Source organism: Mixia osmundae, assembly GCF_000708205.1.
Source record: "Mixia osmundae IAM 14324 unplaced genomic scaffold scaffold_5, whole genome shotgun sequence".
Lineage (NCBI taxonomy): Eukaryota > Fungi > Basidiomycota > Mixiomycetes > Mixiales > Mixiaceae > Mixia > Mixia osmundae.
In genome coordinates, this window is record NW_014575559.1 from 698,942 (window position 1) to 726,544 (window position 27,603).

General features: G+C 55.3%; 14 protein-coding genes across 14 annotated transcripts; 7 read left to right on the top strand and 7 right to left on the bottom strand.

Annotated features, from left to right (window-relative positions):
* Positions 1-808: 808 nt before the first annotated feature.
* On the top strand, positions 809-2,062 carry L969DRAFT_17435 (uncharacterized protein; the record flags this gene model as incomplete). The annotated part of the gene is made up of 3 exons (XM_014712268.1): positions 809-919; positions 996-1,731; positions 1,791-2,062. 3 exons carry the CDS (start codon positions 809-811, stop codon positions 2,060-2,062), a joined length of 1,119 nt encoding a protein of 372 aa, XP_014567754.1.
* Positions 2,063-2,214: 152 nt separating this feature from the next.
* Positions 2,215-4,485, top strand: L969DRAFT_87472 (uncharacterized protein). Its single transcript, XM_014712610.1, has 11 exons — positions 2,215-2,415; positions 2,468-2,692; positions 2,751-2,872; positions 2,922-2,978; positions 3,032-3,063; positions 3,114-3,307; positions 3,359-3,475; positions 3,528-3,938; positions 3,991-4,048; positions 4,100-4,260; positions 4,315-4,485. The coding sequence occupies exons 1-11, from the start codon at positions 2,410-2,412 to the stop codon at positions 4,411-4,413; spliced, it is 1,482 nt and encodes a 493-aa protein (XP_014568096.1). The 5' UTR covers positions 2,215-2,409; the 3' UTR covers positions 4,414-4,485.
* A 307-nt stretch (positions 4,486-4,792) lies between these two features.
* L969DRAFT_49188 (uncharacterized protein) lies at positions 4,793-6,936 on the top strand (the record flags this gene model as incomplete). The annotated part of the gene is made up of 5 exons (XM_014712611.1): positions 4,793-5,213; positions 5,265-5,522; positions 5,575-6,185; positions 6,233-6,531; positions 6,657-6,936. 5 exons carry the CDS (start codon positions 4,793-4,795, stop codon positions 6,934-6,936), a joined length of 1,869 nt encoding a protein of 622 aa, XP_014568097.1.
* Positions 6,937-7,633: 697 nt separating this feature from the next.
* On the top strand, positions 7,634-11,309 carry L969DRAFT_49218 (uncharacterized protein; the record flags this gene model as incomplete). The annotated part of the gene is made up of 6 exons (XM_014712612.1): positions 7,634-9,149; positions 9,195-9,520; positions 9,570-9,797; positions 9,844-10,165; positions 10,217-10,632; positions 10,704-11,309. Coding segments are annotated over 6 exons (3,414 nt in total), but the record flags the coding sequence as incomplete, so codon positions are not given.
* An 18-nt stretch (positions 11,310-11,327) lies between these two features.
* Positions 11,328-13,923, bottom strand: L969DRAFT_17439 (uncharacterized protein; the record flags this gene model as incomplete). The annotated part of the gene is made up of 2 exons (XM_014712269.1): positions 11,328-12,669; positions 12,716-13,923. The coding sequence occupies 2 exons, from the start codon at positions 13,921-13,923 to the stop codon at positions 11,328-11,330; spliced, it is 2,550 nt and encodes an 849-aa protein (XP_014567755.1).
* Positions 13,924-14,230: 307 nt separating this feature from the next.
* Positions 14,231-15,510, bottom strand: L969DRAFT_48473 (uncharacterized protein; the record flags this gene model as incomplete). The annotated part of the gene is made up of 3 exons (XM_014712613.1): positions 14,231-14,547; positions 14,595-15,017; positions 15,069-15,510. 3 exons carry the CDS (start codon positions 15,508-15,510, stop codon positions 14,231-14,233), a joined length of 1,182 nt encoding a protein of 393 aa, XP_014568099.1.
* An 894-nt stretch (positions 15,511-16,404) lies between these two features.
* On the bottom strand, positions 16,405-17,415 carry L969DRAFT_17441 (uncharacterized protein; the record flags this gene model as incomplete). Its single annotated transcript, XM_014712270.1, has 1 exon — positions 16,405-17,415. One exon carries the CDS (start codon positions 17,413-17,415, stop codon positions 16,405-16,407), a length of 1,011 nt encoding a protein of 336 aa, XP_014567756.1.
* A 127-nt stretch (positions 17,416-17,542) lies between these two features.
* L969DRAFT_94578 (uncharacterized protein) lies at positions 17,543-18,052 on the top strand (the record flags this gene model as incomplete). The annotated part of the gene is made up of 3 exons (XM_014712614.1): positions 17,543-17,830; positions 17,887-17,944; positions 17,997-18,052. 3 exons carry the CDS (start codon positions 17,543-17,545, stop codon positions 18,050-18,052), a joined length of 402 nt encoding a protein of 133 aa, XP_014568100.1.
* A 2-nt stretch (positions 18,053-18,054) lies between these two features.
* Positions 18,055-20,208, bottom strand: L969DRAFT_94579 (uncharacterized protein; the record flags this gene model as incomplete). Its single annotated transcript, XM_014712615.1, has 8 exons — positions 18,055-18,158; positions 18,237-18,426; positions 18,481-18,738; positions 18,798-18,866; positions 18,969-19,281; positions 19,336-19,463; positions 19,514-19,717; positions 20,101-20,208. 8 exons carry the CDS (start codon positions 20,206-20,208, stop codon positions 18,055-18,057), a joined length of 1,374 nt encoding a protein of 457 aa, XP_014568101.1.
* Positions 20,209-20,315: 107 nt separating this feature from the next.
* Positions 20,316-20,619, bottom strand: L969DRAFT_49479 (uncharacterized protein; the record flags this gene model as incomplete). The annotated part of the gene is made up of 2 exons (XM_014712616.1): positions 20,316-20,425; positions 20,478-20,619. The coding sequence occupies 2 exons, from the start codon at positions 20,617-20,619 to the stop codon at positions 20,316-20,318; spliced, it is 252 nt and encodes an 83-aa protein (XP_014568102.1).
* A 281-nt stretch (positions 20,620-20,900) lies between these two features.
* Positions 20,901-23,830, bottom strand: L969DRAFT_94581 (uncharacterized protein; the record flags this gene model as incomplete). Its single annotated transcript, XM_014712617.1, has 6 exons — positions 20,901-21,483; positions 21,536-21,672; positions 21,723-21,872; positions 21,922-22,714; positions 22,771-23,594; positions 23,648-23,830. 6 exons carry the CDS (start codon positions 23,828-23,830, stop codon positions 20,901-20,903), a joined length of 2,670 nt encoding a protein of 889 aa, XP_014568103.1.
* Positions 23,831-23,878: 48 nt separating this feature from the next.
* On the top strand, positions 23,879-24,560 carry L969DRAFT_74764 (uncharacterized protein). Its single transcript, XM_014712618.1, has 3 exons — positions 23,879-23,982; positions 24,041-24,211; positions 24,286-24,560. The coding sequence occupies exons 1-3, from the start codon at positions 23,926-23,928 to the stop codon at positions 24,472-24,474; spliced, it is 417 nt and encodes a 138-aa protein (XP_014568104.1). The 5' UTR covers positions 23,879-23,925; the 3' UTR covers positions 24,475-24,560.
* A 108-nt stretch (positions 24,561-24,668) lies between these two features.
* L969DRAFT_94583 (uncharacterized protein) lies at positions 24,669-25,092 on the bottom strand (the record flags this gene model as incomplete). The annotated part of the gene is made up of 2 exons (XM_014712619.1): positions 24,669-24,913; positions 24,972-25,092. The coding sequence occupies 2 exons, from the start codon at positions 25,090-25,092 to the stop codon at positions 24,669-24,671; spliced, it is 366 nt and encodes a 121-aa protein (XP_014568105.1).
* A 165-nt stretch (positions 25,093-25,257) lies between these two features.
* On the top strand, positions 25,258-27,592 carry L969DRAFT_17448 (uncharacterized protein; the record flags this gene model as incomplete). The annotated part of the gene is made up of 4 exons (XM_014712271.1): positions 25,258-25,560; positions 25,613-25,809; positions 25,869-26,411; positions 26,461-27,592. The coding sequence occupies 4 exons, from the start codon at positions 25,258-25,260 to the stop codon at positions 27,590-27,592; spliced, it is 2,175 nt and encodes a 724-aa protein (XP_014567757.1).
* Positions 27,593-27,603: the final 11 nt, after the last annotated feature.

Genomic DNA, 27,603 nt, shown 5'->3' on the forward strand with positions numbered 1-27,603 from the left:
GCAANTGTCCGGAAGTNNAACGTACCGTTGCCGATGTCAGGACAAACACTTGGCCAGCCCGTCCGCCGTGGTCAACGACGAAGGGGCGGCTTCGCAGGCGAGAAGGAGAGAGGTAGCCCCATCAGATGCACCGACCNATCCACTGGCGGTGCTGGGGCGTATACTGTCGGACAATCGAGAGGGTCAGTCTCTGTTCTCCGTCGCGTCGAGGCAGGGGTGGTGGCAAGGGCGCTGGCACCGGACGAGCAAGGACGACATGTCTTGTGTGAGCAGACGATNCCTCGACGGNNTCGCTGATACAGCTCCGAGCTTGTGGAAACCACAAAGGCTGTGCCATCGGTGTGTTGAGCGAGTCGCGCCACGTTTCCCTCGCACGACACAGAGGAGAGATGCTGATGGCCGGAAGCTTGCTGATGTGACTCACCTAACAGGTTTGATTGGTTTGTTGATTGAGATGCCTGCCATGGAGTCCTGCCAACGCTGCTCTTGCCGCTATAGCTTGCTGACTGGGTTGTTGCCGAAAAGGCTTTGATGCTCGTGCTTAGGCTTGGAGTGGAACGCTCAAAGGTCGCTTGCGTAAAGTCGGTGGTCTGTACGGTCCACCGCGGGGTCAGCCGGCGATGGGAATGCAGTCCTCGACCGTCTGCGTACCTCTCGATGCTTTGCTTGGCTGATCTTCGGCTGGCGATGCGCCTCCCGAAAGATGAAAATCTTTGTCATATTGAGTCGGCTCTCTCGCGTCCACGCAGCGAGGCGGTTGACGTCAAGTGGACTGAGGTCAGGTCGAGCGGGAGACAGGGTCAGCAAGATGGGCGACGCACCAAGAGATATGAATGCTCTGCGCTATGAAGCGCCAAGAGACTTCTCAATCGTCAAGGTACCCATTCCAAAAGTGGGACCCAAGCAAGCGCTCGTCAAGGTCACTATATGCGGCGTCTGCGGTGCGCTATGTTGCCCATGTTTCAGAGTGTGACTGTACTGACATGCTGCTACAGGCACCGGTGAGTAGCCGACGCGAGCTTTGGCGCGACGACGCTGATCTTTGCGCTTGCCCTGTTCTCTCTCCTACCCACGCATCTACCCCACAAGATGCCCACATTCACGAAGGCGAATTCATTGCCAAGTTTCCTCTGATCAGCGGTCACGAGATCGTCGGTGTCGTCCATGAAGTCGGCTCAGAGGTCGAGCACCTCAAGGTGGGCGACCGGGTCGTTGCAGACGTCGGCGAGACTTGCGGCGACTGCTTCTACTGCGTCCGAGGCACGACCCTCTTCTGCGAGCACTTTGAAGCCCACGGTGTCACCATGGATGGCGGCTTCAGTGACTATTGCAAGCTCGAGGCTAACAAGCTCTTCCGCTTCGAGAACATGACCGACGAAGAGGCAACGCTCTGCGAACCTGCTTCTTGCGCCATCCACGGCCTCGACAAACTCCAGCCCAAGCTTGGCTGTGAAGCTCTCATCATCGGTGCCGGTCCTACTGGTCTCATGCTGGCTCAGCTCCTCCGTCAGGCCGGTGCCGCCAAAGTCGTCCTTGCCGCCAACGCAGGCATGAAGATGAAGATCGCTCGTGAAGTCAACGCTGCCGATGTCTACATCGATCTCGACCGCCAGAACGCCAAAGACCAATGGGCAGACATCAAGAAGAACAATCCTTACGGCTTCGACGTCGTCGTCGAGGCGACTGGCGTCGAATCGCTCATTCAAGACTCGATCAATTATGTTCGAAGAGGTACCTACTGCTTGACCTGCATGGGTGCTTTTGCTGACAAGTGTCCTCATGGCGACCAGGCGGTACGCTACTTGTGTATGGCGTATACAGCGACGCTGCAAGAGTGCACTGGCCGCCCAACAAGATCTTCCTCGACGAGATCCGCGTGATCGGTTCCTTCAGTCAGACGCACTGCTTCCCTCGCGCAGTAGCTTACCTCGACTCTGGTCGCGTCAAGACAAAAGGAATGGTCACTTCAGTCTTCCCTCTGGACAAGTACCAGGACGCTCTCGATCTGATGAACTCTCGTCAAGCTATGAAGATCGCTATCACGCCAGGCCTCAGCAAGTGAATCTAGGGATGTTTGAGAACGCTGGAATCCATGAATGCATCATCGAGTTTGCCGCATCTGCGTGCAGCGCCGCTCGTCCACGACGTGGCACAGGGACGCGAACAGTAATTGACGGAATGGATTGCCGTCACTTGAGAAACGCGGGGCAAGCCGACCGACTGACCGGCCGACCTTGCATCGTCAGAGAGCGCACGAAGAAGACACTTGCCCCCGAGCTTGCTTCACTACATCGGAGCCACCGTCTCACTCACGCATCCCTGTCTGCGAGCTCGACCGTCGAGAAGTGATCAGTTGCGACCGAGAAACGCCAGCTATCTACGCCTTTTGAGCATCACCAGATCGACAAGATGGGTGTAAGCATCTATCGTGAGCTTGTGATGACAGCTCTGATGCTGTGTCGAGTAGGGAACGTCAATGAACCCGTTGCCGACCGAGGGTCACATCGACTGTCTCAAACCAGAGCAGCGCAAGAAGCTCAGAGAATTCTGGGCGCAGTTCTTCGAGTTGCTCGATCAGGCACCCGAGAGAGGTTCAGTCGCCGATCCTGATGCCGAGGGAGGTGGATCAGAGATGAAGGGCAAGAAGGACGGCAAAGATGCAGGCAAGGATATCCCCAAAGACGACAAAGAGGTTCGTCCAGACTGGCTGCGCGTGTATGCGGCATCACTGATGGTACGTGAGTCCACAGAAAGAGAGAGTGCGTGCAGAGGCGGAGATGAAGAATGCCAAGGCTGCTCTTGAGAAATATGGCTCGATCCGCGTCAAATCTGCCTACTGGCGTTTCATTGCCATGGACGATCCCGATGTCATGTAAGCCTCTACACGTGAGGGGTGGTGCACACACTGACATTCCCTCCAGGATGCTTCGTTTCCTTCGCGCTCGCAAGTACGATGTGCCTGCAGGCGTCGCCATGTTGTCGGTTCCAGCGGCAGCCAGATCATGCGCACACTGACATCATAGGTCTGCAGGATGAGCACGATTCTCTGGCGCATTGAAGGAGGTCGGTGTTTTCCCTTCTTAAGGGTGTTATGCACTCATGCTAGCGAGCAGATGTCGAAAAGATCTTCTACAAGGGCGAGGAAGGCATGCAGAACGCAGAGGGCTTCCTCAAGCAGCTTGCAAGCAGCAAGACCTACACACAAGGAACCGACCGTCAAGGGCGTCCGGTTGTCTATATTCACGTCGGACTTCACAAACTCTTTGATCAGTCGGCCAAGGCGCTCGAAGACTTTGTCATCTTCCAAGTCAGTCCATCGCTGCTTTTCTTTGCTGTGCTCGCTCATTCGTAGCCATAGATGGAGAGCGTTCGCTTACTGTTCGCACCACCGGTCGACAAGGTCACCATCGTCTTTGATATGACAGGCTTCGGTCTCTCAAACATGGACTGGAAGTGTGTCCTCTTCATTGTCAAGGTGCGCGCTACACCCTTGCTCGAGCATGCAACCACGCTAAGCCAAGTCGCAGTGTCTCGAGGCATACTATCCAGAGTCGCTGAATACTATGCTCATCCACAATGCGCCTTGGGTCTTCCAAGGCATCTGGAAGATCCTGGGACCTATGCTCGATCCTGTCGTCAGACAGAAGATCCAGTTCTCGAAGAATACAGAGGAGATGACCGTCATCATCCACGAAGATCACTTGGTCAAGAAGCTCGGAGGCAAGTCTGACTGGGTCTGGCACTACGAGCCCGTCCAGGAGGGCGAGAACGCAGCGCAGCAGGACAAATCGACACAGAAGAAGCGCCAGGCCGAGCGTGATAATCTGATCGAGGAGTACGAGTCGATCTGCCGCAAGTGGGTCGAGGATGCTTCAGAAGTCAACACGAAGATTCGCGAGCTTGTCACGGCTGCATTGCGAGTACAATACTGGGCCCTCGTACGCGGATCCTCCTGTGGCTGCTCTGTGACCCGCTGAACGCGCTCGGCAGGATCCATACATCCGGGGCAGAGGCTGCTACCATCGCCACAAGAATGTCATTGGCAATGGTCGGCAATGTTTGTTTGCAGGATGCGCATGTGCTGACTTGTCGTTTCCAGGTCTGGTCATGTTCGAATACCCAGGTCTGAGTCCTGAAGGCGAATGGGACATCCGAGGTTACTCAAGCACACGCGAACATCTCATCGGCGAATGCGAGCGCATGAAGGCCGAGATCAAGGATCTGGGCGGCAAAGTCCCCAAGCTCGATATGGGCCTTGACGTATGTGCACTGCCCGATCGTTGTGTGGCACAAGCTAACTTGATTATCGCGCAGGATGACGCGGGCGGTGATAGTGGTGATGAGGCGCCGAAACGCCGCAAATCGGTCAGCAAGAAACCTTCGCGTCGCGGCTCGATGCGCGAGAGAGATTAGGCTGAAAAAAACCGGATGGTGTATTTATTGAGATTTATATACGCACATATGCAGCATTTTGTTAGTCTACGTCATTTTGTTTGAAGTATTGTCCGATGAACACAGCACGGGCCAAGGCACGCGCCAGTCCCGCAAGCACAAAGGCTCATCACTGTTCTACACACAACACCGGCGGAGTGTCAAGCGCGAGCCCTCTGCCTCTATCAGATTCGGTTTTCTCTCGGTCTTGGTAAGCACCGGACGAGTTTTGGACTAGACCGGCGCGAGATCTTGGCGGACTTTAACTTCTCTTGGACTGCGGATCCGCACATTCTCTTGCACAGCCGACAGCCGTTGTCGCCACTCATCGTCAGACAACTTCACTCATTTGACACACACCATGGCGTCCACAATGCTGCTTAACACTTTGGTGGCACTCACCGCACTCTCATCGGCCTCTGCCGCGCCAAAGCCAGTCCCAAATGCCGACGCACTCTATCCACAAGGCTACAAGCTACACACGAAGCGCGCCACCACCAAGTTCACGGACGAGAATGGACTCTTTTCGTCCGCTCTGCTACAAGAAGACATGGACAGGGTGGCCAAGAAGTACTCTCGGGCGAACGAGCGATACGTGATCAACTTGGCGAGCAGTACGCCCACTAAGCGATCTGCCGAGCCCGCGCGCGAGAGGCTGGCCAAGCGCGCCAGTTCAGCTCAGGAGCCGCTGTCGGACTACGTATCCGGCGGACTCGATACACAGTATTTTGGTACAGTAGCGATCGGCACACCAGCCCAAGACTTTCAGATCGACTTTGACAGTACGTGATCTGCCGTTTGGTCTCTGAGCATTGTCTGATGCACACATGCAGCTGGGTCTGCCGATCTATGGGTGCCATCGAGCCAGAGCGCATCATCGCACACTAAATTTGTGTCCACCGCTTCGTCCACGTACAAGAATCTCAACACGCCTTGGGAGATCCAATACGGCACTGGCGCCACTGAGGGCTTCCTTGCCACGGATGACGTCGCTGTCGCTGGCTTGACAGTCACCAACCAAGTCTGGGCACTCGCCAATACGACCGCGAGTATATTCGAAAAGACCCCAGCTGATGGCATCATGGGAATGGGTAAGCGATGCTCTCTCAATATCGGAAGCAGATGTGCTCATACGCAGTACAGGCTTCTCGACGATCGCGCAATCTGGCGCGCCTACATACTTTGAGAATCTCATGTCGCAGAATGTCGTCTCGGAACCTTACTTTGCCTTCTTCCTCGGTCGAGCCTCGGATGTCAGCTCGAGCGCCGCCACCAGGTCAGGCACAGTCAACAATGTTGGCGAGCTATGTCTCGGCTGCACGGACTCGTCACGCTACACTGGCAGCTTTACCTATGCGCCTGTACAGATCAAAGGCTATTGGGAAGTCCTTTGCGATGGCATCGCAGTAAATGGCAATCTTGTCTCAGACACACGAGCAGCGGCTGCCATTGACACCGGCACTACTATCGCCTATTTCCCCACCGAGATTGTCGATGCTGTCTTCTCGAGTTCGTCCTTGCAGGCTCAGAGCCTTGGCCAGGGTCAGTACGCTATCCCCTGCACAAGCTCAGCCACCTTTGGCATCAGCTTTGGCGGCACCGTCTTCGAGATCAACAGCGCAGATGTCAACCTCGGTATTGTCGACTCATCCGGCCAGTATTGCGCAATCGGCATCATCGGCCAAGATCAGACCGACCAGGAAGGCAACGCGCTCGCCATCGTTGGCGATCTCGTGCTGAAGAGTGTCTACACTGTTCGTGCATCGCCTGCGTCCCCGAGCAAAGCTGATTGAGGGAACAGGTCTATGACTACTCCAACGGCGGACGGGTAGGCTTTGCAAACGCGGTGTCACTTGGATCTGGAAGTACGAGCACTCGGGCAGTAGCCTCTAATCAAGCTTCGAGCGTTGTTGAGACGACGTTGCCTGGTGCTACAGGTGCCACCTCATCAAGTACGTCAATCTCTTCGCCCATCGTTCCTATCATCACTTCCTCCAGCATCATCGCAAGTCCTTCTCTGCTTAATACGTCTACTTCGTCCATCATGACAAGTACGACCTCGAGCACGAGTACCTCTACGAGCACAACGAGCACGAGCATGTTGCCTACGAGCACAAGCACAAGCACGAGCGTTCCTCCCACTTCGTCGACCGCTGCGCCCTTTGTCGTCGTGACCACTATTGTGACACCGAGCATGAGCTCATCCACACCTGCTGTGACTATAGGCTCTTCAGGATCAAGCACTGGCGCTACTGGCGCAGCTACACGCATGAGCATTTCTGCCGGTCTCATCGGCACGGCGACCCTCATCGGCGCATCAATGCTCTTTTTGGCCAATTGATCGGCCGCACAGATCACCGCACGACAGCCCAACCACAGCAAGAAGCACAGAGCTGGCTTCTGCTTATAGGGATAGCCATCGATGAACGATCCAATCACGCACTTACTCGCCCATGCGCGAACAGCAAGAACAAAAGCAGGCAGACTGCCATTGGACGTTGTTAGCACTATCCTATCGTAACATATGCATTGCACTGTATGTCGACGCAGACCCTCGCGTCTCTGCTCAATGGCTCCCCTGACGACCGTTGACGTGGCTGACTGCGCGCGCGACTTAGCCGGCCGCGAGCGACCTGAGCTAGCAACGACTCAATCCTGCTCGATGGAGGACTTTCCCAGTCTGGGCGAGACGAGCGCTCGACCGTCAAGTCTGCCCTCTTGGGGCTCCGCTTCTCGCGCTGTGCAGACAAGCCAGCTGGCAGAAGCAGAGCTGCCTGCGTTTGCCGCGCCATCGACCGTCATTACTGCTTCAGTGGCAGCCCAGACCGACGACAGCGATGCGCCGGCCTTGGAAGCTACAGATCTAGTCGAGACATCTGCCGGGTTGTCGAATGGGCAAGACGCCACGACAGATGCTACGAGCGAGGAAAGCTCAGGAGTCGTACCACCCACTCAACCTCGACTCGACACGACGGACGAAGCCGCCTTCCCGACCCTCGTAGGCTCGTCAACAGCGCAGAAGACATCCACCTGGGGTACGGCCAAGAAGTGGTCAGCTCAGCCTGCTCGAGCGACTGCTGCGCCAGTGCAAGCTCAGTGCACAAGCTCAGTCTCGCTGCCCACAAATGCCATCTCACTCGCTGGCAACGCTGCGAACAAGCAGACGATCGCACCAGGCCGACGTCAGCAGGCTCCAGCTGAGCCTGCTACGCTCGGCGCGGCCATCAAGTCCGTCATGGACATGGTCCCTGGCGTTGCCATTGAAGCAAGTACGAGTCGGACGAGTACGACGTTTCTCTTTAGGGGCAAGTCGGAAGGCAGCATCGAGAAGGCGCGCAAGCTTCTACTCTCGCGGATCAGCAGAAAGATCAGCATAAGCTTGCCAATTCCCTCTTCGACTCGCTCCGTCATCATCGGTGCCAAGGGACGTACACTGAAAGCCATCTGTGAGGAAACTGGCGCACAAATTCAAATTCCGCCCCGTGATGACGCTGCAGAGCAAAGTGTCGAGCCCGACGCGGATCCTCTGGTCGACATCACCATCAGCGGTGACGCGACTGCCGTTCAAGCCGCCAAGGCTCGAGTCGAAGCCATTGTCGGCGAACGTACATCAAAGACGACTGTCCGTCTGACAGACATCGAACCAGGCCTGATACCACTGCTCAATGGTGCACGTGGTGCCGCCATGGACGCTTTGATTCAAGTGGCGCTCGAGCCTTTGCCAGAGGTATTGCCCGATGCGGTCAATGTTCATGTGCCTTCGTTCGCGCCGCCTAGACGGGATGTAGGTGCTGCGGAGGAAGAGCCGAGCCTCAACGGACATACTAGAAAGGAGACTGCGATCGTCATTTCTGGTCTCAAGGAAGCGGTCGCTGCTGTCGAAGACGCTATCAGAAGCAAAGCGAGCGAGCTTGCGCGTACAGTCCGCTCGATGACAGTCCAATTACCGAAGCGCCAGCACCGTCTACTGATCGGCGCGAATGCCGAAGCCATTCTCGAGACTACGCGTTGCACCGTAGAGGTACCAGCCATTGAGGATCCTTCGGAGAACGTGACGGTTCGCGGTCTACAGACCGACTTTGTCAATGGTTTGAGCGCTGTCATGGAAAAGGCTAATTCGGCGCAAATCGACACGATCGATCTCGCCACTGTTCACAGACTGTCCGCTGGCCAAAGTGGCTATCCTGCCCAATTGCAGCGGTACCTCAGCCGACGATCGAAGCTGAGAGCGCTGCAGGAGGAATATGGGGCACAGATTTATCTTCCTCGTCCAGGCGACGACAAGAGCCTCGTCGAGATCGTCGGCAAGGATGCAAAGATTGTCGCTGCTGCGCGCAGCGCCGTGCTGGCGCTTCTCAAGACTTTGCCGCCGCCTGCATTTAGCGTGGCGAAGATCGATCCCCTATTGCACCGTCATCTCATCGGCAAGCAAGGCCTACGCTTGACTGCCTTTGAGCAAAAGAAAGGCGTCGAAGTACTGTTCCCTTCTGAGCGAGACGCTGGCGATCAGAGTGAAGTCCTGCTTGTGCTCAGCAATGTCAACGCAGCCAGCTCGACCACGACCCTTGAGGACGTGAAGACTGAGCTGCTCAAATTGGCCAAGGAACAAGCCGAGATAAAGACTGTTACGATCGAAATACCGGTTCAGCTGCACGGACAAGTCATCGGACCTTCCGGCACAACCCTCAATGCGGTCATTGGCGAGCAACGATTGGTCAGTATCAAGTTTGGCGGCCAGTCACCCGATCAGGTTATCCTCAGAGGCCCCTCCGACGAGGTAGCACGGGTTCAGAAAGCTCTGAGCAAGATTGCCGACGACGCTCAAGCCAATGAGATCGAAAATGCCCACACCACAGAGTTTGAAGTGGATGCAAAGCACGTCGGTCGTCTTGTCGGCAAGGGCGGTAGCAATGTGCAAGAGCTGCGAGACCAGCTCGGCGTCAAGATCGATTTCGAAGAGCAAGCACCAGCTACCGATGGCACAGCCGCCGCTCGCAAGCGCAAGGCGAAGAGCAAAGTGACCATCAAAGGTCGCGCAGAAAATGTTGCCGAAGCTCGCAAGCGCATGCTGAGCCATTCTGAGAGATTGGTCCGTATCCTTGTCTCTTGTTCGCGCTTACGCTTACAAGGGTAAGCAGGCCGATGAGACTTTCTTGGCTATGCCGCTACCGACCGGCATTGATCGCGGAAGCCTCATTGGTAAGCAAGGCGTGTATCTGCAAAGACTGGAACAGAAGTATGAAGTTCGGATCAACATTCCGAACAAGGACACTGCAAATGACGACGATGCAAGCTCTGTACGCAGCACGACCGAAGAGATCACAATCCGGGGTCCTAAGAAGGGAGCAGAGGCCGCGAAAAAAGAGGTGCGTCTCGCGATTGCCAATCGATGGAGTGCTGAGACTGCAGTAGTTGCTTGACTTGATCAGCTACGAGCGTGAGAACAGTCAAAGTGATACTGTACAGATCCATTCCGCTGCCATCCCTCGTCTGCTTGGCAAGGGAGGCTCTCAGATCAATCAGATCAAGGCAGACACACTTGCAAGCATTGACGTGCCGCGAGATGATAGAGAGGGCATTGTGAGCATCACACTTCGGGGCACAGCAGAAGCCATCGTCGCAGCTCGGCGTGCTGTACTTGCCATCACTGGCCAGGCAGCTAGCTATGCCACGCTCGAACTGGATGTTGCTCGCAAGCATCACAATTCGCTGATCGGCAAGGGTGGCCGTCGCAGTACGTCCCAAACAAGCCTACATACATACGTCTACTGACGTGATATTGCAGTCAGCGAAATCGTGTCAAGCTGTGGAGGACCTTCCGACAAGCGCAGTGTCGCGGCACTGGTCACCTTTCCGCGCGTCGATGATGACAGCAGTATTGTCAAGCTACAAGGCGACAAGACCCTTATCAGCAAGATCAGAGCAGTACTCGAGAAGGAGGCCGCAGACTTGGACAGCAGGATCATCACCGTCGTGGCGATTCCGTCGAGCAGTCACAGCAGCATTGTCGGCCGAGGCGGCTCAAATCTGTCTGCACTACAGTTGGAGCACAATGTTAGGATTATTTTGCCCGGATGGCAAGAGTATGCGGACGCGCAACCTATCAGCAATGCTACACAACTCGGTAATGCATCAAGCGAAGATCTGATCAAGGTGATCGGCACACCTGAGGCATGCGCAGCCGCGGCAGAAGCTCTCGAGGTAGGCCTGCTCACTCATAGACGTGTGTATAGTCGCTCATGCTTGCATCGTGGGAACAGTTACGATCCAAGTCAAACGGTAAGCGACAAGGACCAGCTACGAACGGAACGCATATGCCTACGAGCGCGCAAGTGATCGGATTTGTACACGTACCCGCGCATCTTCATCACCGTGTGGCAGATCAAGGTCGCTTCTTCCGAAAGCTGCCCCGTGGTGTCAAAGTCGATCATAAGGATGAGGCTGGAGATGCAATCAAGCTGCCGCCTCGCATGTCAGCAGCAGCATCGTCCTCCGAAGCTAGGATCGATGTAAACGACGACGAAAGTTTCGGTATCGCATCTTGGATCGTCACCGATCTTGGCAGTGGCGTTTCGACGATACCCTGGCGCATCATCGCCAATAGTGACCAACTAGCAGATCAGGCCAAATCCCTCATCGAAGAGGCGTCTGCCGACGCAGGCAAAACGACACATCAGGCTAGACTGGTCGTGCAGCCACAGAATCTGGTCGGCCGTCTGATTGGTAAAGGCGGGTCAGGACTGGAGGCGCTCCGCCAGCTCGGTGTCTCCGCAGAAACTGTCGGTCAAAACAGCAACGTCTTCTTGCTGACAGGAAGTCAGACCGATCTTGAGAAGGCCAGGAGCCACATTGAGCAGGTTTTTGCTTCAAGAAGATAGTCAAGATGCATCTTGGCTTCACTCGAGATATGAGCTCGGTTGAGATACTGAGCCATCGCTGAGCCAGTGACCTGCAGCAACGAGATGGCGGGCCTTGAAGACTGCCCAGTGCACAGCGGGCGAGCCTGTCCAGATTGGCAGGAGCTTGCTTGCTGCGTCGAGGCTTCGTGTCTCGCCAGCTACCAGACACGCTGGTCGGCCATCCGGCAGTCGGAACGTCGTTATGATGGCAGCTGCGTCAAAGACTTTGTCTCCAAGCGTTACAGACTCGTCATCGAATGCGAGGTCGATATTGGACAGCGAAAGGGCGTCGCGGCTTGCAGAACCCATATAGATCAGCGCAGAGCCTGCACAATGCGATATGTATGAGGCAGACGCATCGATGACTGCGGTTCTCAAGCGGTATTGTCTATTGAACATGACTGCGAGATTGCTTGCCTGCTGATGGAGCAGTGCAGGCGATATGATGCAAAGACCGCCGGGTCTATCGAGCAGATCATACAAGAAAGGCATATTCGAAGGAGGCGCCGTTTCAGTTGCCTTCCAGACATGCGAGCTCTTTTGAAAATGTGCGACTGTTGATGTAAGTGAGAAAGTACTGGCGTCAATCTTGAGCGAACACGGTCGAGATACACAGGCGAGCGATGGATCTATCGTAAAGGCGCGGAGGTTCTGAACATATGTTAAGTGCAGCACGTGAGACTCGACTTCGACTTGGAAGTGGCCAAGACGGCCCGGCGTGGTAATGAATGCACGCAAGCCAAGCCAGCCAGTCTGCTCTGAGGAGACCGTCACGAGCTGCTTGACGGCTCGCAACGGTTCATGGTTGAGCGTACGTCTGATAAAGTCTTGCGAGGATGTGCTCCTGAAGATATCGTCAAACCAATGACCCGCCCCAGGCACTTCAACCAGCTCTGCTGATGCTGCGTATTGTTTTGCGCGGTCAAAGAGGACGCGAGAGTGGTATACGGGGACATTGTCGTCGTCTTGACCGCTGACAAACATTAGCTGATGATCAGCCGCATTCGTCAGGAAGAGGTCATTATCGAAAGCAGAGAGAGATGAGCGCAGAACCCCGCGCAAAGCTGAATCAAGCGAATGAGACTCGACAGACATGATCCCTGACGATACATAGTCGTCGATCTTGACGTAGCCGGAGGCCAGAAGGCCCCCGTTGAAGCGATCAGCGTAGTGAGTCAGAAGGTACAGCGCGCCCTGCCCGCCATTACTGTGACCGATCGCGGTTGACTTTGAGAAGTCGGGCATTGCACTATCAACATCATAGCGAAAGATTGTGTCCGACAATGCATTGACTGCTGCAAAGACGTTACTTGCAGAAAGCGAATGCCAGTCATAGCCCCTTTGCTGGCCGTCAGTCACAGTCGCAAGACCGATTACGGACTGACCAACTGGTCTTGCCGGTCGGTAACACAGTCCAGGCATGCTGCTGGCGAGCCATGCCGTCCACCCAGAACTGGTCAGAGGCAACGACGCCTGCGCCATGCAGCGCAACGATTATGCGCGACTGCTTTGATGGCTCCATGGGCGGTATAGCAACTGCAAAGTCGGTGCTGCCGTCCAGGTCCCTAAAAGTGTATTTGAATGGATCGCCGTGTTGTACGTAGCCGAGAGGCATCGACTTTACGTTCACGATAACTTTAGCCGATCTGAGCGTCGCCACATGCAAGGTATACTCGAGCGAGAATGCGAGCACAAGCTCCGATGGTTCGAGCGACAGCGACTCAGTGGTCAGGTGTAGGACGATCTCACTCGTCTGATAGGGTCCGAGTGAGACGGCTTCTACGGACGGCTTCAGCTGACGACAGAGCGACGACAGGCAATGAATTTGCGTGAGATTGATCGACGCATCGTGCCAGTTGCGGACAAGGATCCTTCCTAGCGAGCTGACAAGCTTCATCGTTGTGGTCTGGAGCACAAGGCTTGGCAGACAAAGTCCGTCTGCATATAGTCTCAGATGGCCACGTCTGATCGGCGTAGCGGTCACGCAGACATTGTTTGCAGGCTGATTGCCGACTCCTGAATCTCCTCTGCTGCGTACGTCGTAGACGTGTCGGATATAAACCTGATAATCACCAGCAGACAACGTCTGTGTGAATGCATACGGATTGTGATCCTCATCGTATGGTCTGCTATAGCCATAGAGATCCGCTTGAAAGGTCTGCGATGTCCATGTCTCATTGCGAACCAAGAACTCTGCGGCGTCGAGTACATTGAGTGCAAGGGTAGCGGAGGCGCTCAGTGTCAACAGAGCACGTATCTGGGTCTGGCTTTGCAAGGCAGACCAGCCGATCGTATCGCGAAGGGGATCATACGAAGCGGCGCTGTCTGTCCATTGTACACATCCATTCGAATCCGCAGACAGCGTACGCCATCCCACAGTGCCATTCGCCACAAGCAATGATGGCTGGCGCGCATCATGCAGCGACTTTAGAGGGACAGGAAAAGGTGATACAGTCCATTCGCGAGTGCCGATAGGCAGCGGACCTATTGCTCGCCACTCGCTGAGCTGAGCACGCTGATGACCTTCAAAGGTGATCTGATCTGCCCGGATCTGTATTGAGCCGACAGCGAGGAGGAATAAGCGGAGGAGCATCGACGACTCAGGTCTCAGCGCCCAATTTGTCTGGCCGCGACAGATGCACGGGACGCGGGACGGGACGTTAGCCTGACAGCGGAGCATGCAGCGCTGAGTACCCGTGTCGGCTCTGTATGACGAGACACTCTCCACACACTCAGCCTCATGATGTCAGATATGGGTTCCCGTTTGATAATACACATGACTATTTCGCAGTGAGACGAGTATGATGCGATGAGGCTGCGAGCGAGCTCGTCTCTGCTTGTTGGTTCTTACAAAGTGGAATTGTCAACATGGTATGCGCGCTGCGGAGTTGACAAGCATTTTACTGAGCAAGGGCGTGAATGAGACATGATGTGCGAGACGAAACATGTGCGCCAGGCGTGTGCTCTGCGGCTAGAAGGCAGCGCAGAGCTGCTCTGTTGGTTGCGCCCAATCGTGCGCGTGCGCCTGGACTCTCGAACTGAGTGTATGACTGGTGGCTAGGCTGGTCTGCAGCCTGAGAAAGGCGAAAGTTGCAAGAGCAGACTGTTCCTGCAAGTCTGCTGGCATCCTCGCTGTTGGCTTTGGCTTTGGCGAGTCCATAGGAAATGATTGCCTTTGCGTAGAGACTGACGTCCGCCGTCGCGGCGACACGCTGGTCTCTGTCGATGGGAGAGGAAGTGAGTCTCGGTACTTAGGCGGCGCACCGCAAAATGGTTCGCGGCTTTGGACGTCTAGGGGTGAATCGAGCAATTCTGTACTTTGCGAGCCCGAAGAGCAACGCGACAGCTCGACATCTGTCGGCAAGTCTGGCACAACAGGTGATGGCGATGCTGGCAGGGGCGCAGAGATTTGACGGCTCATGCGTAGCGAGCTAAATCTTCGCTTGAAGACGACCATCGGGCGCGCGGTCTTCTCCACCGGAGATCTTGGGCAGTATTGCTCATTGGGCCGAAGCAGAGCAGCATCTTGGGTTCGACTGGAGCTGTACGGGAACCTCACTGCATCTTCGTGCTGCTCTTTGCTGCTTGCGATCGGCGACCAGAGCACGATCGCAGGGATTGTCAGCGTCGGCGTCTCTACTGCTTGGGCGAGCACGGTCATGGGCTCCTCGAAGCTACACTCGTCCACTGATACAATGCAATGTCAGCCAGCGTCAACGCATTGAGAAGCATACGCACAGGTAGGGATAGGCTTGTTGAGACAGTATGCGACCATCTGATTGACTGAAGCATATCGCGCCAGATAAGGCAAATCTTGAAGTGCTTTCTTTGTCCGGCAGTAGACCTGGACAAAGTGTTGCCTTCGCTTCTTACTCTCATCGTCAGTGACCGTAGCGCTTGGCAGGATGCCTTGGCTATGCGTCTTGGGCACACTGGAATCAGTCTGCAAAGTTGCATTGTCGCGCTGAAATTTGACAATGAGGACCATGATGAGCAGCGAAAAGAGTGCGATAGCGTAAGTCTGCGCAGTTGATGCCGTCGCCAGTGTCATCGCGCTCGTTGGGTATTCGAGCTGGCTGTCGAGATAGCGCATCTCGAAGGGTGATGAGGCTGGGCTGCTCGATGGGTAGTAGAACGAGTGCTCCTGGCGATGACCGCCGATACCTGGACGAGTACGCATGACTGCCTTCTCAAGAAGCGAGTCTAGCAGAGGAAAGTATTGCTCTGGTTGGATCGTCTATCGCGAGGTGAGGCCGCTGGATTGCAACTAGGCGGCTTGACGGCTGTGAGTGATCGACGAAGCCTCGACAAGTCAGGCGATCTTATGCAGTCAGATCACCGCCTGTTGAGTTTATGCAGGCGCACACAAGCAGGCGAGCAAAGCGACGATTGTTCGATGGCGTGAAAGACAGTCTGAGCTAGTCGTAGGTTTTGCGAGGCTCGCACTTTAGCACGCGCCCTCTCTGCCGATGTTCCCTTGCTTCGGAGATGGCGGCTGCGATGTCAAGCTGCAGACCTAGGAAGCGCTTATGCAGGCGTGCCCATCACTTGGGCGTATGCTGCTTGCCTAAAAGTAGTGATCCGTGCAGATGCAGGTCTGAGCCAGCCAAGCCAGCTCATCTTCGCATCGGCGTGAGCGTGCAATGTCTCTCCACCCACATCATTGGGCTTACGTCCTGTGACAGCCATCAGTGATGCAAGAGGGCGCATTTGCGCTTTGCATAAAACGCCACGGTCGCGCCGATCTCCTGGTCGAAACCTTACGAATTTAGGAGGCTGGCAATTCTCAACCGGAGATCGCCGTTTCCTAAGTCGGCGATCGGCCTGCATGCAGCGCGCCCAGCCTTGCCATACAAAACGCAGCCCCGTACGCAGCAGCGGTTCAAACAGGATGCAGCCGAAGCTCGGCCACGCTAGCGATTGCAAGCGAGATGGCCTGAAATATCTCCCAAAGAGCGCAAGTCCAGACTAATATGCAAAATTTGGCAGCGACAGATATGGCAGCACGCTAGCCCACAGGAAGGTCTCTGCAGTGCATTGAATGTTCGGACTAGCCAGATGTGTAGATGCAAACTCATAGCTTCGCATCCGTGCGTGTACCGAGCCGCTTATTCAGATCGGCTGGAACGACTAGAGCCATCTGCCTAGACACGGCGAGGATGCGTTGCCGATCTCGCCAGCCAGACTGGGCTTCGCCTTGGCCTATGCGTGCACGTGATGGTGCCGTCCAGACTTCGACATCGGCTTCGTGGGCGCCTTTGTGGACGAAGCGAGTGCCCGACCAAAGTCCGACCGAGTCTGAGCTAAATCTGTCCAAGCTAGCCGGATCGATACGTGTCATGTATTGAATCGCGATCGTCATTGTTGGAAACCAGGCAGCCTTTGGCTTGAGGTCCTCTGGCATCATCATCGGACCGTTCTCAAACATGTCGGCGAAGAAAGGAATCATGTCCGCTCGTATACCTTCGGGATTATCCTTGACTTCTAGCCAGGCTGACCAGCGCAGATAATCATGATCGCGACCCTGCCCAGCTCTCTCTTGCTCTGCGTTGATGCGAGCGTACTCGCTCTGCGCTTGTCTATCTATCGCCCAATCTATTCTATGTCGAAAGCTGAATACCTTTAGCGCTGGACTGCTTTCGTACGCGCTCGGATGATCCAAAGGTACCCGGCGCGCGCGTTGATCAGGCGGCACAAGTGTGAGGGACTGCCTGTCGATATGGGGTTCAGACGGCGGCGGGTCAAGTACGCCAAAGATGACTGTCGCGCGAATGTTGACTTTGCCTCGTTGGATGAGCTCGACGTGCAAGTCGGTGTAACCCCTGCCAGCACGAAGTACGCTGATCTGAGTCATAAATGGACCCGGTGTGCTGGCCACGGGCATCTGTGCAGATATGTGCACGATATCTGGGTGGCGAGAGTTGCTCTGGCTCTGGATACAGCTGTTGGCGAGCAGACTGATCATATAGCCACCGTGCGGCACTTGGCCAATTGTCCATTCGGCGTCTACATTGCCCTTGTAGACTCGCTTGCCCGTGTGTGTCTCGTAGGCAAAGGTAGAAGCTATCGCCTCTGCCAGTCTCATCTTGTCAGCTGCCGTATGTGAAGGGTGTGCAGCGTCGGCATTTGACTAGACGATGTCATAGCCGAACGCGAGCGCGTTAGTCAGCTCAACCACCGTCTTGCTCCACGGATTGGCAGGCAGTGGGAGCATGATGAGCACGGCTGGCGTCGAGTCAGTCGATGCGACACTCCAGCGGATCACTTCGGCCAAAGGCGTTCAGGGCGTCATCATCCTGCAAGCTACAACAGGCATCGTCATCAGGTTTGGCGGCGTCCTCTTTGAGCGCCGTCCGGCTTCGCCAGAGCCGTTGTCGGATGGCGGACCATCGACAGAGCATGAAGCAGAGCCAGAGCGTACACTGCTCGAGCGCTATGCTACGGCTGCTACTGCACTCGTCGATGCTACTCGCGAAAGCGTGCAAGACATTGAGACAGGCGTACGTCTAACTATGAGTTTAGGATCACACACCCTGATTCCAAGCTCGGCTACCAGGACGATGTCCGGTTCATGCGCATACGTACAAAACGGCACGAGCTCATGATCACGCCAGGCGCGTCAAGCCAACCCCAAGCGTCGCGCTTTGGCTCATTGGCTGTGTACAGATCCTAGCTTCGTACTCGTCGTCATCACCGACCCGACGCTGCAAGAAGCGCAGTGACGCTAGCTTCTGCCTCTTGACGACTGACGAGCACATCGCCAGGGCACGTCAGAACGCCAGCTATCGACGCGATCACTCTGCGATGAGTGACGATCATTGGAAGAGTCTAGTTGGTGCAGAGCCAAGGCTCATATCGGCACATCGATGAGCAGATCGCCATCGACGCCGTCGTCCTCGTCGTCACCCCGGTCTAAGGAATCATCGCTATCGCTGTCCTCTTGAAGCGCTGCGGTGGCCGCCAAGACTGCATCATTGGTATTGCTCGTGCTCGATGATGCTACTTGAAGCGTGCTCGTTTGCGACAGATCCGTCGCCGTCCTCTGATGGTCTACGAGCTTGCCCTTCTTTCGCTTCGGTCGTTCGGTCATCATCAGCTGCTCTGCAGAGATCAACACCGTTTGCAGTATAGCGTGCAAAGTGTGGCTTGCCTCTCTGAGCTTGGCAAGGTGGATGTGCGAGATCTCTGCGTAGTTGTCAAAGCCGAGCGTCTTCATAGCCCTGAGCAAATCCTCGGCGTTGATGCACCTCCTTTTGCTCGTCTCGACGTACTCTGCCGCTTCTGAGGCAAGGAAGGCGATGAATTCGGAGACGCATTCTTGCATGCATTGTTTCGCATCTTTGGCTACCTTGATCTCGCCCACGACGCTCTTCATCAGCGAGGAGATGCAGGCGATGGGCAGCGTGAGCTGTTCCGCCGTCGATGTAAGCCAGTCAACGTAGTGCCAAGCCTTTGTGGCAGACGTACATCAGCTGCATTGAAGTTGCTGATCTCTTCCTCTCCGAAAGCATGGCTGCCAGACGTGGAGGGGATGGGCTGAGACGGTACGACCAAGTCGTCCTCGTGCACGCTCATCCTCCTCCGACCAATCAGACTCAGGGATCGGAATCAGTCTATCTATCGCGCGACATCGCGAACAGGGAAGGCGTGCAAGAAAAGTCCTGTAGTATGCATTGACGGCCAGCCCGTATCCCTCTTCCATCCCGTTTGGTGGGTTTTCACTTCTCGCTGGCATATGCTGCTGCAGCCTGTTGCGACCCGCGAGTCAGCAATGCTCGAGACGAGCAAAAGCGCGCCTGCCTGATTGAAAGCAGTATCGAGCGGCGTGACAGTCGCATTGGTGATCTGCTTGACAATGCAAGCAGCAAGCGCACTGGTGCTATTGTGGAGCATGTTGACATCGCTCTTGGCCAGACTGCCGAGCTTGAATGAATCGAACGCGGCCTTTTTCCTGCAAAAGCAGCGCTCAATCCTTCAGACCATGAGCAGCTTTAGGGAGGCGTACTTGATGAGATTGCTCAATGCATTCAATGTAGGTGGTGCGATGGATGCGGAGACGTATTGTATAGTAGTCACGCCGTTTGCTGCGGTGAAACCCGTGACATTTTGGCAGGTGGCAGTTGCATTATTGATCTACAGCGATGGTCAGTATATGACCCAGTAGAGCATTGTATGATGCGCACATCCTTGATGGTCTGCAGAGCTGTTGTATGAATCGCGTAGGCCGAGCTGTATGTCAGATTGGCGACAGCGAGCGAGGCGTTGAGCTTTGCAGCATCTGTGCCGACAGTCTGCAAGCGTGTCTGGAAGACTGCAGGCGTGAACGTTGCAGCCGAGGCAACGGCGGCACCAGCGAGAGCAACGACGGCGGCGAACTTCATCTCGATCTAGCGGGTTGGAATGGACGAGCGATTTGAGCAAACGAGTTTCCGAGCGGCTTTATAGCTTCGAGAGCCGGCATAACTCTGCGCGAGATCCGAGAGAATTGCAAAACCGGGGTAACAGGGATCTTTGTTGAGTCAGCAGGAAGCTCTTGATGTCGCACAAGAGAGGCAAGACGCGAATTTTCTGGGGAAGTGACTTTGCCTTTTCGGGTAAGCCCCTTGTCTCGTCGCATGGGCGTCCACAGGTCAGCCAAAGGGTCAGCTGTGGGGCTACGTAGATTCAACCTTGCAAGCGATCTGTCAGCCGGCCTTGCACAATGGATTGGGCAGCACAAGGAGACTGATCGAACGCCAAGCCATCCGTCGTGCTTATGATCAGCCCACACTCGACAGTGCTCCACAGGAGCGGAATGAACGTGCCGACGATGGTCAAGCGAGCGAATGTCGGCTCCGAAGTAGCGCACACGGAGCTGAGCATTGTTGCGTACACACATGATTGGACCTGATCCTGAACGAACTCGAACGGGGGACATCGGCCTGCAATAGACATCGCTGCCCCTCAGAGCAAATCGTACACCACTGTCGTCGAAGAAGCAATCGATCATTCATCCTCGAGCTGCTCGGTCCAAGCTGCCTGCGAGCGCTGCTTCTTCTGGTTGGCCCAGTACTCTCGCTTGAGTCTCTTGCCGTGTCTGTCCTCCATTCTGTTATCTGCCAAACCGTATGAAGGACCATCGACAAGCGCTCAAGAGGAGCAGCATACCGCAAGCTTCGAGGCAAGGAAGGTTGAAGGGGCCAATCTGGCCTGGCGTGCAGGGGATGTACTCGCTGGCGATCGATTTGCCAACGTAGCAAGGCGGCTGCTGGCTGTCGTAGCTCTGCATCAGCTTCAGTTGCGAGGGCATAGACAGGCAAGCACATGACGGCAGCGAAGACTGTGCTTGCGCATACTAGCAGGACAGCGAGCAAGGTTGTCATCGTCATCGTCATCGTCAATATCGTTGCTGCTGTCTCATCTCAGCTTGTGTTTGCTGCAGTCTCTGGATATGCGCTACTGCTCACTTGCAGTAGAAGGAAGAATGGCCTTGTTCGACAGAACGAGAGTGGCTCAGGAAGGTGCAACGGGCGACAGGCAAGGAGTGCTGGCCCCTCGGGGCAAGGAGCTCCTCTTTGGCTCGCGGCAACGCTATGCATGTCCGTTGGTCAGCTTGACAGCAGGCTCTGAAGCGAGCTCGTCTTCGGGCAGCATGTCCATATCCATCTGAGCCAATAGATAGTCAAGTATAAAACTTTCCTGAACGAGTGCCTTGTTGACGCGTACGAGATGTCGCTCAGTGTAAGATATCAGTGCCGACAGGATCTCAGCAAACTGGTTGCTCTTTGCACGTGGCTTGTCATCGTCGAACTCGAGTATGGCAGCAGGACGGGTGAGTGATTGGGCGGAGTGATGCTTGAGGATCGCATACAAGATGACTTGAGCGATTTCTGATGTCCGCGCTGTCGTATTCCAATCTTTGACGTAGTCTAACAGCTTCATGACGGCTTCTCGATCAAGCGAAGCGATGACTTGATCAACGGCGCCAGATCCAGTGATTGAACCTGTCCCAACAGGACCGAGACTGCCGTCGCTGATGGCGTCAAATGACTCGCGATCGTTTGCCACAGTTGTGAAGAGGTTGTACAGCCGTCTGGGCTGATCCATCGTCAGAGCGAGCGAGATGGCATTCTTGTAGTCCTTGAAGGCAATGAAGTTCTCCAGGTCTTGATTTCTGCATCCGACGTTTAAAGCGGCCGACGGCTTGGTTGAGATGAGCAACTTACTTGAGTATCGTCTGCTCGAGCTTCTCGACCTTTTCGAGCTCAACTTGAGCAGTGATATCTTGCCAGATTGCAATGCTCGAGTCTGCCGCACCCGATGCAATCGTGCTACCGTCGCCAGAAGAAGTGAGAGCCCATATCTGACCTATGATGAGCGCATGCATGACTTGCGTCAGATCGAGAGGCTCACTTTGTCTTCGTGATGATCCAGCGTGGCAACACACTCCTCGTCGCGGACGTTCCAGACTTTGACCAGGCCGTCGGACGCGCTCGAGATGAGCTGCATGCCCCGTGTGATGAAATCGACTCGAAGGACCGAATTCGTATGGCCCTCAAATGTCTGCGCCGCACATTCAGCCTTGCCGTCGGATCATGAAGCAGTCCCATACTTTGATGCACGCAAAGTCAGATAGACTCCACAATTTGACCGTACGATCGCCCGAAGAGGTAGCGACGCAAGGATCGACAGGCGAGAAACGAACGGACCAGACGCCTCGTTTGTGGCCCTTGAAAACGGCAAGCAATTGGAAGCTAGCACTCGCGCCTGCAGAGCCCTGGGAGTACTGTACCGACCACAACTTTGCAGTCTTGTCCTGCGAGCCCGAAATGATCATCCTGTCGTTGGGCGCAACATCGAGCGCGTTGATATCTTTATCGTGGATCTTGGTAGTGATGAGCGACCGCAAAGATGGAGTGTCTGTGCCGGCTTGGGCAAGCGCACTGAGATCCCATATCTTCATTGTGCGGTCTTGACTTGCAGTACAGAGAAAGTCGCCCTTTTGGCTGAGCGCAATCGCGCCCACACTCTCGAGATGACCTTCGCATATCCCTCGACAACGGAAGCCGGTCCCGTCGTGCACCCATATTCTCGCAGTCTTGTCCTTGCTTCCACTAGCGATGAGTTGACAACCTTTTCGACTGAGACAGAGTACGACGTCTGTGTGTCCCGTAAGGAGCTTGACATCGAATCGTGCTAGATCGTACAGCCGTATAGAATCAGAATTGGTCGAAATGACGAGATGAGACGGTTGCGCATCGGTTTCGCTGTCGAGCAAGAGCGCATCGACAACTTCGTCGTTGAAGCCGACAATGTGTCGTGCCTCCTTCAACTCTGGCACGCTGAGGAAGGTCAGTACAGTGTCAACCCGTACTGTCAGTATCAGCTGCGCTTGTTCGAGGTAGCTGCGGATGACCGAGAGCTTAGCACAGCGTGAATGGGTTGGGCAATCGTTGCTCACATTGCATCTGTCAATTCGTGACCCTCGAGCCGAGTGGGCACGGCAGAAGAGGCTATCGACGAGCTCTCTGTGAGATTCCACAGCCTGGCCATGCCTTTATCGCCAGCAGTAACGAAGCCAAGTTGCTGATCGTCGCTTGCTTTCCTCTTGCCCTTGGCATGCTTTGTGGGGCTCTGTTCGAGTAAGACGAGTGATGCAGCCTCGACGGACTCAAAGACGGGGATCGTCTTGAGCAAGTTGCCTTGGTCGCTATCCCACAAGTTGACAACGCGATCCCGACCTGCGCTAAGTAGCAGAGTCTTTACTGATCTTGACGCAGTCTCGGGCGCAACGCTGCGAATGATAGCTTGCAGAGAAGGCGATTCGGCCAGACTGAGCGTGGACAGAGCTCTGACGGAGCTGACGTGACCTTGCGAGATGAAGAGACACTTTCGATCCTTGAGATCCCATGTCCTTATCTTGCCCTCGTCATCAGCGGAGATGAGCCTCGGCTTGCGCTTGTCGGAGACTTCGAAAGCGAGCGCAGAGAGAACAGAAGAGTGTCCCTTGAGTACATGCGTCGTGTGACCTTTTGAGCAATCCCATACTTTGAGTATACCGTCTGCACTGCCTGAAGCGAAAATGGATTGCGTCGGGTCGATGGCGAGTACGGAGATGGGCGCTTCGTGGGCTCGAGGGATAGTCACACCAGGCTGGAGCGTCTCCGGTTCTTCGTCGGGCGTGACAATCCAGCCTGAAAGGGAATAGATGCGGATGGTCAAGCTCCTGCTTGCAACGACGAGATAGTTCGACGAGACTGCCAGATGAGTGACCGGCGAGGGATCCTGCGCACACTCATGAGCGCCTAGTCTAGCTTGTGCATGCAAAGCCAGCTCACAGGGTGCAAGCGCTGGAGCTGTCTGCCCGTCTGCACGTCGGTAATGATGATCTCTTCATTGAGCGTCGTGAAGAGCCAATTGCCATCTGGCGTAGCCGCGACTTTGCCGCCTGTGTAGATGGGCGAGTAGCTCTTGGACAGCTTGAAAGCCGTCTTGAGCTTGGCCGGTGGATTCTGTGCCATTCGACGGTGACGCTGCTCAAAATTTTGGATCGATCACTTTTGTCGCGACAGCAGGCGACACCGGCCGGCGACAGAGCCCGATCATCGAGTGAGACATGACCTCAAGCGTGTCTTCGCTGTATAGACAGACCCTGCGAGCGTTCCGTAGATCTGTAGGCTTCATTGGGCGTGTGACAGGCCGATCAGTCTGACGTCTACTTGGGCTTGCAGAGCATTCACGCCTCGAGACAAGATCGAAGCGCCTCAGTAAGCTTGTACCTCCGGCAATGGTTCCAAGAGGCAGCGCAGAGGAACAGCGATGCAAGCACAGACGCTCCGGGTACGCTGCGGCGGCAAGTCGACAACATGACCACATTTCTCAGCAGCAATCGAAAATACAATGTACGCTGCTTTGCCTTTTCTCGGGCGACTGCTTTGCAACGCTCTCGCATGCTGATGAACAGCGCGTGGTGTAGGAGCTCGTCAAGCGATACAACTCTCAGTGGGATCTACCCGATGAGGAGCGACTGAGGCTCACTGCCAACCGCGTCGGGCTTCAGATGCCGGCTGAGGATCCCGAGAGCAGAGAACTGCCGACGGGCCAGACACAAGCAGCTGCAGCCAACCTGCCCGTCAACGATGCTGCCTCTGCTCGCTCTCGCTGATCGTGTGGACCAGCATCTTCTTGTTGTACTCATTTGGACGCATCTCTACCAGTGCAGCCGTGAGGCTCTTGCTGTGCCTTGCCGTGGCATACTCCTCGTCTGAGCAGGCAGTCATCGCGCTTGTGTCGATGCCGATTGAGAACAGTAGTGCTCGTGAATCGCAGAACAGGTCTGCATGAGGGTTACAAACATCATCACGATCGTCTGCAGCTAGCAAGTCCACCGTCGTTCAGCTGGACCACTCGAAAACCGAGTCGACAGAGCCTTGACATGCGAAAGCAGACAGGATGCTGGCATGCGAACAGATGCTCATACTGCAAGCATTGGCAAACCATGAGCCCGAGCGAGCAGTGAGCAAAAGCAGCGACAGACTGTTGAGCTTGGTGTGCCTCCAATTCCTCATCTTCATGTTGTACGAGACCTTTCCTTTGCTCTTGATCTGCGGTCCCCCATCGAGTCAGCGGGGCTCACCCGTTTGAGGCTAGAGCTTCACGCACCCGGAACCACTGAGGCACCGGCCTGTTCGTCCTCGCCGCCTTTGACAGCTTGACCTTTGTCTTGAACGTCTTGTTTGAACCCTGTCGAGTCCCTTGACGTCAGCTCTGGCTCGCTTGACATGTACTCAGCCGCACCATCTTGATGAAAGACTTGATCAAGTCAGTGCAAGCCAACGACAGTGGCAGCTTTTGATTTCTCTCACGATTTCATCGAGATGAACTCGAAGTATCTAACGCCTGCTGCGCGTTTACACTTCGATATTGCCTGCGTAGAACATCCGCTTTCATGGCAGCAGCTCCCGCAGACGCAGGGCCACAAAAGCCCAAACGCAAGGTCGATGAAGGTCCGAAGCTCGCCCGAGAAGAGACATTCGCGCTGGTCCAGTCTTGGACGCAAGAACACAAGGCAGAGATAGAGGAGCAAGGCGGATGGCAATGCGAGAAGAAGCTCATCGGCACCTTTCGCTCACTGCCCGCTACCCGATCTTCAGCTGTACCCGATGTCTCGGCCGCTATCGCACAATCTCTCGGAGAGCTCTTGGGGCCCAAACCGGCAAAAGAACCTGTTGCAAAGGTCCCGAAACCAACAGTCAGTTTACTCTCTTGCGGCTACCGAGGTAGATCGTGACGAGGTCGTGCAGGCCGATGCAAAGGGTAAAGCGACAGAGGCGCCCGTGCCCGACATGTTCAAGGAAGGCTTCCTCGCGCACTTACACAAGCCAGGCGAGAACCCTCAGATCGATCAGAGATTCAAAGAGGAGCATCTCAGAGCGACGGGCGGCAAGGTCGTCACTCGTTTCCCGCCAGAACCCAGCGGATCGCTCCATATCGGTCATTGGTCAGCTTCGATCAAGTGCTCCCTCGTACGTATCGCTGACCGAACTGTCACACGAGCAGCAAAGCCATTGCGATCAACTTTGGGTATGCTCAATATCACCGCGGGATATGCTACTTGCGCTTCGATGATACCAACCCGGCTGCGGAAGAAGGCGCACACTTTGACGCTATCCTTTCGACGATCCGTTGGCTGGGCTATGAGCCTTATCAGATCACTTACTCCTCTGACCACTTCCAGCGACTTTACGAGCTAGCTCAGCAACTCATCAAGAAGGGTAAAGCCTACACCTGTTCGTGTACACCCGAGCAGGTCAAGTTCAACAGGGGTGGAGAAGAGAGACCGACTCGTATAGCTTGCGAGCACCGCGACAAGCCGCCCCAGCTTTGCCTGGACGAATTCGAGGGGATGCGACTGGGCAAATACAAAAAGGGTGAGGTGACGCTGCGAATGAAGCAAGATCTGGAGAATCCGAACCCGCAAATGTGGGATCTCATGGCCTATCGTATCGTCGATGAGCCACATCACCGGACGGGCTCAGATTGGCGTATCTATCCCACCTATGACTTCACCCACTGTCTCTGCGATAGCTTTGAGAACATCAGGTGGGCCTACAGCGTCCTCAACGCAAGCCGTTGCTCAACGGCTGTACAGTCATTCACTGTGCACGACAGAGTTCATAGCAGCTCGAGAAAGCTACGAGTGGCTCTGCGACGAGCTGGAGATCTACAAGCCGCGCCAATCCGAATATGGCCGTCTGAGCTTGCAAGGGACGATCACAAGCAAGCGCAAGATCAACAAGCTCGTCGATCTCGGTCACGTCATGAGCTGGAGCGATCCTCGTCTCTACACCGTCGATGCACTCAGACGGCGAGGCGTACCCCCAGGTGCGATCCTCGACTTTGTCAACGAGATCGGCGTCACTTCTGCTATATCGACGATCAGCTTGGCCCGGTTTGAGCAAGCCATACGAGCCTACTTGGAAGTCAATACGCCCCGACTCATGATGGTGCTTGAGCCTGTCAGATTGACCCTCACAAATGTACCTGATGATTATGTCGTCATGTGCGAGAAGCCTCTGCATCCGAAGAATCCTGCCCTGGGCAAGAACACCGTGCCTTTTGCAAAGCACGTCTACATCGATCGCTCCGATTTCAGATCGGAAGACTCGCCAGACTACTTCCGTCTTGCGCCTGGCAAATCAGTCGGTCTGCTCAATGCGCCACATACTGTCAAGTGCACTTCGTTCAAGACAGACGCGTCCACGGGACAGGTCGTCGAGATCTTGTGCAAATTAGAGAATTCGGGACCTTTCGTCAAATCAAAAGCGTACATCCAATGGGTGGCAGACCATGAGCCGTCGGGCAGTCCGGTACGAATCAGCGAGACGCGTGTGTTCCACGCTTTGTTCAAGTCTGACAACCCGGCTGGCGCGCCGAACTTTTTGGACGAGGTCAAGCCGAACAGCCTCGAGGTCTTCCAGAGCGCGTTGATCGAGACTGGCTTCCTCGATGTGGCTCAGACGGAGCTTGCCAAAGCCAAGGCGGATGCCGAGAAGAGGACCTCAGCAGTCTCTCAAGGTCAGCATGATAGATCGAGTGCTGGCGCGCCAGAGGCAGAGGCTTCGCAGCTCTACGGCTACGAGTCCATACGCTTTCAGGGTATGCGAACGGCCTACTTTGCCGTCGATTATGACAGCGATCTCGTCCTCGATGCATCCAAGCCATCCAAGATCATCCTCAATCGTATCGTTTCGCTCAAGGCAGACAGCGGTAAAAATTCCTAGACGTTGTGATG